Raw genomic sequence first — 8,315 nt, 5'->3', positions numbered from 1 at the left:
TGTGGCTCAGTGACAGAATGTTTGCCTGTGTCAATCCCCATCCCTGTAAACAAAACACCAAACAAACAGAAAACTAGGCAGCCTTCCCCGAAAAAGGAAGTATTTTGGATTTTTGGGGAAATTGTAATAGATCTCCTTAATAGGTGCTGAGGAAAACATGTTGGAATTTTATTTCTTCTTTTAGTAAAGGATCTTCTCTAAAAAGTAGATGCACTATGGTTTATTTATTTTCTTAACATTTAAAAATGTTTCATTCACTTCACTAACATGACAGACAGTTGAAGGTTCTGTTAAAATCCAGAGTTGGAATGGAGTAGGGAAACTCCCAGGCCCGTCCCTGAGGTGCGGTGAGGGAGCTGAGCCAGGTTTCCATCCTGTACCAGGCTCCTCTGTTCAGCTGACATGAGCATAAGAGAGAGGAACATCTTGGCCTTAGCTCCGTGAGGAGACAAGTCAACTGCTCCCAAGGAAAGAGCTAGATTGTGCTGGGGCCTGGGGCCTTACAAGTCTTCAGGAAGGTCAGTTGGTTCTCTCCAGGAGATGGCTCAGCACCTTCTGGAGAAGAAAAGTAGTTGTTTGGGGTTGGAGGGCTTAGACAGTAAAGGCCAATGTTCAGCAAAGGTCCTCTTCCTCTCAGTGACACTTTCTCCTTCTTCTCAATAGCAAGATCTAAAAGCTACACAAGTCATCAGCACCCTTCCTCTCGCTGAGCTGCATCCTGAGAACGTGTCCAGGACAGACAGAAGACAGAGGCGATGACCATAAGCTCAGTGGGACTCTTCTTGGATAGGAGAGCAGCCAGAGAAGAAGCTGGTATTGCTGGCTAGAGCACGCTTCTTCTTCCTCCCTGTGGCCTTACTTTCTTGTGATTCTGAAGGTTGCGGTTCTAGGTGCTCAGAGGAAGGAACAGAAGCAGACCGCCTCACCAGCACCTGATCTGCATCACACATCTCTTTTAGGATCTAGGAAAGACAGAGACAGAAATGAATAGATGGACCCAGCTGAGCCACTGCCAAGGCTTGACAAAGCCCAAGTAATCCGAGGCATCCCCTACAAATGCTCTCTACTAGATAAAACACTCCAGCCAGTGTACAGCAATAGATCCTGTCTTTCCCCACAACTATACCCCACAGGCTTCTAGCACAGCTAATGCTTTTTCATGTCTTTCACACCTTGCTACTGGGAGTTGTACAGATAGGGTGGAAGAAGCTTAATCCTGAGGTCACCTCTGTGGGGTCTTCCAGTTTGAAGGAGCTTTCAGAATCCCGAGTTCGCTCAATAGCATCTAAGTTATCCTGAAATCAAGCAGACAGACTTATTATACTTCAGCTCTCTGAGTCACAAAATAGGGAGGTCCTAGCTCTGAGGACCTGATCAGCCAATTACTCAAAGCAAACCCTAAGGGAGCTACTGTTTGGAGAAGCCATAGGGTTTAACATGTTCTGTCCCCCAAAGGAATGAATTTGTGCTTAGGAGGTAGACTCCCTACAGAAAGAAACCCTGACTCAAAAAACAAAACAACAAAAAATCCCCCCCAAAAAACCAACAACACCTTCAACTTAAGGCAAATTTTATGCTGGGCAGTGGTGGCACACACCTTTAATCCCAGCACTTAGGAGGCAGAGGCAGGCAGATCTCTGTGAGTTCGAGGCCAGCCTGGCTGGTCTACAAAGCAAGTTCCAGGACAGCTAGAGCTGTTACACAGAGAAACCCTGTCTCAACATACAAGCAAACAAACAAAAACCAACAAAAATAGGTAGACTGAGACAAATGACGAAGGAAACTTTAAAATTCAGCCAAACTGGGTTTGGTGGTGTACACCTGTAATCCTAGAATTCGGGAGGCTATGGCAGAGGGATGACAAGTTTGATCCAACTCAGGGTATTTAGCAAGACCTAGTCTCACAGAAAAGAAACAATAAAAGAAATAAAATGAGACTAAGCTTTGGTAATTTCTTTGATTAAAGTTCTTCGACCTCGAACCTGCAATAGCACCCCTATAGGAGGCTATGTGCAATAGTATTTACTTCGGATAAGGAAATAAAATTCAAAGGACAGAAGCCACTTAGGCCACAAGGGGACTCTGCATAGAACTGGGGTTAAAACTGGAGCTGTTCGTTGAAGAAACAGTTGGATTGAGAACCAGGAAGCCTGAGGATTAATCTTAGTCTCCAGGACCAGCTGTGAATCGGGCAAGTTAGTTCAGTTTGCCTCTGGACTTTAGTCTCCTCTTCTTTTCTTTTAAATATTTTATTTATTTATTATGTATACAGTGTTCTGTCTGCATGTTTTGCCTGCAGGCCAGAAGAGGGAGCCAGATCTCATTACAGATGGTTGTGAGCCACCATGTGGTTGCTGGGAATTGAACTCAGAACCTTTGGAAGAACAGCCAGTGATCTTAATGGCTGAGCCATCTCTCCAGCCTGAGTCTCCTCTTCTGTACAGTGGAGACCTTGGCTCAAATCAGTACCGCTTTTCTTCAACTGAACTTCTAGGGTAGGCCTTGATGAAAGTCAGCGAAGAGCCAATTGTTTGGATGGAAATGCAGTTCGAAAGGTTTCGGGCAGAGACCCTTTCATGCAGCAGCTTTGGGGGTTCTAGAACCCTAAATGAAAACTCATGACAACAGGGAACCCTTACAGGCCTCCATTAGTCTCCGAGTTTTAGCCTGATCTACACATAGCTTCCTCCTTTAGTCCTCTGATGCTTACTTACTTAGCTTAGAAGTCTTTGAGATAAAAGGCCCAAGCTCAAACTATTCCTGTGCAAATGTTCAGGAAATGCATGATGAATGTTCACTTGTAGGAGTGAACACTTGTAGGAGTCTTGTACTATGCACCAAGAGCTGTGGCAGAGATTTCTTGCCATGGGCACAAGCAGGTATAAGGCAAGTAAAGGGGACTGAACCTGCTCGTTGCCGCTCTTTTCAGGGCACATTTTGTTCCCGAGTTTGCTCTTCTGGGGAGCAACACAAGGACAGCTACAGTTAACTTGGCTTATGACTGTGGCTAGTGGACTGGATTCCTTTGGGTCTTTTCCTGGAGCCATGGAATGCTTGGTTCCCATAGTGTCTACTAACTATTGTCTCAAGATGCCAGAAAGATTAACTTCTTTTCTGGAAGCTGTCATCTCAGTGCCTGGCTTTGACAGTTCCAGCTAAGCCTCTGGACTAGTTTGATCCTGTGTCTCTATCTACCTGTGAGTTCTTGCTTTCCTGCTCCTTGTTCCTGTTTCAGAAATCACACAGAAGCTTCTCAGACTAGGCTGGGGGTGGAGGTGGGGACTGCATACCTGAGGAGTGAAATGCCTCTTTCTGGGTACAGAGGAAGTGTAGGGAGTACTGGGTAGGGATTGCAGGGTTCAGGGTGTAAGGAGAAAAAAGACAGGAACTCTGGAGGTCTGAAGGGATGGATGGTGAGAGGATGCAACACCGATCTCACCTGGCTCTGCTGTCGGTTCCGACACTTTGTGGGGTCACAGCTGCAGGCCACGTTGCAGTCTGACCTTTGCTTTCTGCATCCACATTGCTTGTTCCCACACCAGCCTTTGCAGGAGCACTGCAGAACAGGTTTGGGAAAAGATACATCACTGAAAGGATTAGATTCTAAAGGCCCTTTCCTTCATCTGCAAGCCTTTTCCGAAACCCAGGAAAGGGCCACCCTCTCTGGGAAAGCAGTCTTTGCTAATCTGTCCTTTCCTTAACCATGATCATGAGGAACCACCACAGGTTAACTAAGACCAGGTCACAGCAAACAACTAAATGGTCGATTTTGGGCAGTACAGCTGAAGATAGATAAGAGGGCTGTCCTAACACCCTCACATGACAAGTACTGGGTAAACACTAGTCACAATTTCATGGGCAAAGCCCTGCAGGCAGCATGGAAGTACAGTTAGGCTTATTTAAGGGCTCAGTCAAGTTGTTCTGCCTTTTCTGATCTACCTAAACTGTATTTTCTTTCCATGTACATTTCAACATTTTGTCAAGTGCAGCTGGGGCTTTGTCCTGAGCACTAACTCATCTTTAATATCACTAAAGATAGGAAATAAAATCATTTATATTTGAAACTGCAGTTTTCACAGCGCTCTCTCTCTCTCTCTCTCTCTCTCTCTCTCTCTCTCATAGCCAGTTTACAAGGTAGACTTGTTTATCGGCTCTAACAATGGCAGAAAGCTGGAAGGATGATTAATAGGTAAGATAACAAAAATCACAATCTAAAAATATTTTGACAGGTTGAAATTATAGGCTGAAAGTAGAAAGAAAAGATACAAAAGGAATAAATTCAAGTTCAGCATCTAGGCTCTCCCAATCAGCCGTATCAGTACAATATATGGAGATTTAGCTTTACCATAGTCCACGGAGTGGATCAAGGCAGCCCAAAGCTTTAATCCCAGCACTCGGGAGGCAGGCAACCCATCTACATGGAGGAGAATTCCAGGCCAGCCAGGGCTACATAGTGAGACCCTTTCAGAAAACCAAGACAACCCCCGAAATCCTCCAAATAAAAAGAGTCCAATAGTCTGGTGGCTAACAAGGCCTGAGATCACAGCTGTCGGCGGTTTTCTCCCTCCCCGACCCCAGGCCCGGGGCCCATCTGTGGACTCATCCTGAGTCTTATTATAAACTCAAATTCAAGATCTTAAGCACTTTTCATGTCAGAACTATAGCTTTGTTCTGTACCTATATAGGAAACCCACAATAGTATCCTTTTCTTCTGATCAGGAGGATAGTGTTTATCATTCTATGAAATCTTAAAGCCCAAGGCATGATTTCAATAGCTGTATACAACATTCCATCATGCAGACATGTCAATTAATTTAACCAGTTCCCTTATGTTAGATATTAAGATAGTTCTGAAAGAAAATATTTGCTATTAGAAATCATGTTGCAGGGAATATCCTTGTACACGAACGGAATCTAAACCACATGTAGAGGCAAGGCCCGAGAAATCTGGCCCAATTCTACCTAGCTTTGCTTTTCCCACTTCTCAGCACATGTAGTCACAATGGCCTTCTCAGGGATGTAAAGCCCATCCCTGCCCTGAGGTCTTTCCATTTGCTCTTCCCTTTTTTTCTCTCCTTCACTCTCCTTCTGTGCCTTTCTTTTTTGTGACTTAGGCCTTCACTACATAGCCCAGGTTGGTCTTGAACTCGTGATTCTACTGCCTTGGCCTCTAGAGTGCCAGGATCATAGGTATGTACCACCATGCCTAGTGGCCCTCCTTTGGTTTCGAGCTCATCCTAACTACCTATCTCCCAAACAGCCTTCCCCTCCCCATCATCCCTATGACTTCACTGTGGACTTTCATTTTCCTCTATACCACTATCCAGAACTATTTTGTTTTTCTGGTTACTATGTCTTTTCCTATAAGAATGTGTTCAAATGATGAAGTTAATTGTTGTATTCTCAGAAATAGTGCTCATTCCTGGCACAAAGCTACTTAGAAAAGATTCATTGAATGAATACAGCAATTTCCATATTGATGACTATTTTCATGGTATGAATTATGATGTGAATAATTACTGGACCAAAGAAGAGGAACACTTTTAATATATGTGCTACTGAAGTGAGCATGATGGGAATATTTTTAAAGTTTCTGATAATATTTTCAGGTTGCCTTCCAGATTAGGTATACCAATTTACACTTCTAATAGCCATAGACTGTCCATCTTAGTCACTTTTACCAACAAGATACATTTTAATAAATGTAGTTTTTAGCTACTTTGAGTAAGACAAGCAAAATATAAGAGTTCTATGACTTCTCTTACTCTTTCAGAATGGACTTGATCCATTATGGTATCCTGGGTTCTTTGTCCATTTGACTCATTTAAAGGCTTCAAACATGTTCTTTTTACCCTGTCAGCATGTCTCTACTTTATCACATGGGATAATACAAATGATATCTGAAGGGCTATCTATCATGAGGGATTGGATTTTTTTCATAGCCAAGACTCAGTGAAATGATTTATAGAATAGCACACTTCACACACACACAAGGAACACTTTCTAAAACCCAATAGCATCCAACAGCTGGCTGATTTTGAGCCCATGGACTTCTGCTTTTGCTGGTCTTCCAGGAAACAGAGACTAGAGACAGGCACTGGCAGTGGTGATGGTAGAGCTGAACATGCAGGAACACTTGACAGATGCAGCCACATGAATGTCATGTATATAATCCATACCTTACCCTACTGTCTCCCTTCCCAGGATGCAGAGTAGAATGCCAGAGAAGGACTTTGACACAACTATATCAAAACTGCTGGCAACCCACCAGCATAGCCCAAGAAATAGCACAGATGGGAAGATTAACAGGTTTGCTGGTTCTCAGCTCTTACTATATACGAGAAATCTCTGCAGGGGCTAGAGGGGGGTGGCTCAGTAGTTAAGAGTGCTCGCTGCTTTCTCAGAGGACCTGAGTTCAGTTCCTAGCACCCACATTAGGTAGTTTACATCACTTGTAATTCTAGCTCCAAGGGATTCAATGTGCTTGAGAACCTGCACACATGTGGCATTCACCCACACAGACCCACATGTATACATTAGGAAACAAATCTCCACGGAAGTTTTCGAAAACTTCAAGTCCTACCTCAGATCAACTCAATCAGAACATCTAGAGGTAGAGTCCCAGGTTCTAAAGAGCTCCCTGGAGAAAAACTAAGGTTGAAAATACTGTTTTGTAGTCTGTAATTCTAGTAGTAAGTTCAGCGTGTCTAAGAAGAATAAGATCTGGTCAAATTTTAAACTCAAAGAATAAAAAAAATACCAGAGCAGGACTTAGAAGCATGGGCTTTACTCCTAAGTTTAACACTTGGCATGACCATGGAAAAGTCACTTCCAAGTCCAGCTCTACTCTTTCATCAGCAAAGTAGAGACAAGAGTATCTGTTCCCTTTGGGGCACATATGGTAGCACACCTCTGTACTGGGAAGATCCTCCCAGGCAGGAGGAGCCTGATTTTCAGGCCAGCCTGAGCCATAAGGAGTTCAAGGCCAAACTAGTTTCACTAAGATCTTGTCTCAGGAAACAGAGCAAAACAAATATGTGCTCCCCGCACAGGTGACAAATGTACAATATTTAAATGGAGGTGGAGCTCAGTGGTAGAGCATTTAAAGGTGCTGTAGTAAAAGATATAAATAATGATTTAATTCCTCACAAGGTGCTTTGAACCTCTAATATACACTATAACATCATATAATGGTAGTATTGGTAAACACAATTCTGACTAGTCCTTAGACTCAAGACATTAGCACTGGAAGTAATCTACTCTGGTTTAATCTCTTCATTGTACACATAAGGGAATGCAGGCTCAGGGAGAGTAAGTGCCTTGCTCAAGGTTACTCAATGAATTATTGATAAATTCCAGACTAGAACCCATGTCTATTTGCTTTTGAGTTGTTACTCTGTCTACTATAGCATGCGACCTATCATTTAGCATCACCTCAGCGAGGAAGACATTAATTCTGGAAAAGCCAAGAAGAGATTAGAGCTGCCATCTTCAGCTGGGTTGAAGCAACAATAATAAAGATGGCCGTCGTGGACGGCTAATGTGTCTTCCAAGCAGTCTGATCAGGAGTGGACACAGCATCTACAAATTTGAGGTTGTGAAATAGGAGAATCAACTTGATTTTTTTTTTTTTGCCAGAGCTGAGGACCGAACAGAGGGCCTTGCACTTGCTAAGCAAGCACTCTACCACTGAGCTAAATCCCCAACCCCATCAACTTGATTTTTTTAAAGTCCATGCATAGTCACTTATCAAATCACAAAAAATCACTTCACAGGTTTTCAGAAATAGAATGTCATTCATAGTAGGTAGTACTTAATTATAATATTTGCTATGCTTCAGTATTTTCCTTTTAAGTTGGAGCAACAATGTGGATATATTAAGCTTTCCTAGGAACAAGTGTAGCCATAATTGTTTCGGACCTGCAAACACCTTTCCAAAGGTTTTAGGCCCTTTATCCTTTTGTTTCTCTGTCAGTTCAGTGGCCATTTACTCTACATTCAGCCTGCACCGCTACTTCAATCATAATAGTATAAATGGTGGTGGAGAAGATAAACAAAAGACAGACATTGTGGGTAGGGAGATGGTTTTGTAGTTAAGAGCATTTGTTGCTGTGGTGAAATATTATTTGTAGTCTAAGAAATAAAGCTTGCTTGAAGATCAGAAGACAGAGCTAGCTACAGAGTTAGCCACAGAGGTCAGGCAGTGGTGGCACACTCCTTTAATCCTAGCACTCAGGAGGCAAAGGCAGAGATCGATCTGGATTTCCATTAGTTCAAGGCCACACTGGGCTACATGAGATTAATCCAGTCTAAAA

General features: G+C 43.1%; 1 protein-coding gene across 1 annotated transcript in view; it reads right to left on the bottom strand.

Moving 5' to 3' along the window:
* Positions 1-268: 268 nt before the first annotated feature.
* The window catches only part of Kif4a (kinesin family member 4A), a 101,002-nt gene continuing 92,955 nt past the window's right edge, over positions 269-8,315 (bottom strand). The window contains exons 28-30 of the mRNA XM_036175460.1: positions 3,440-3,556; positions 1,173-1,295; positions 269-962 (exon numbers count right to left, since the gene is read on the bottom strand). Coding sequence (XP_036031353.1) covers positions 768-962; positions 1,173-1,295; positions 3,440-3,556 — 435 coding nt within the window. The 3' untranslated portion in view covers positions 269-767. The remainder of the gene's footprint in view (positions 963-1,172; positions 1,296-3,439; positions 3,557-8,315) is intronic.

Source organism: Onychomys torridus, chromosome X (assembly GCF_903995425.1).
Source record: "Onychomys torridus chromosome X, mOncTor1.1, whole genome shotgun sequence".
Classification (NCBI taxonomy): domain Eukaryota; kingdom Metazoa; phylum Chordata; class Mammalia; order Rodentia; family Cricetidae; genus Onychomys; species Onychomys torridus.
The sequence above is the reverse complement of the archived record's forward strand: the minus strand, read 5'-3'. Positions and strand labels throughout refer to the sequence as shown.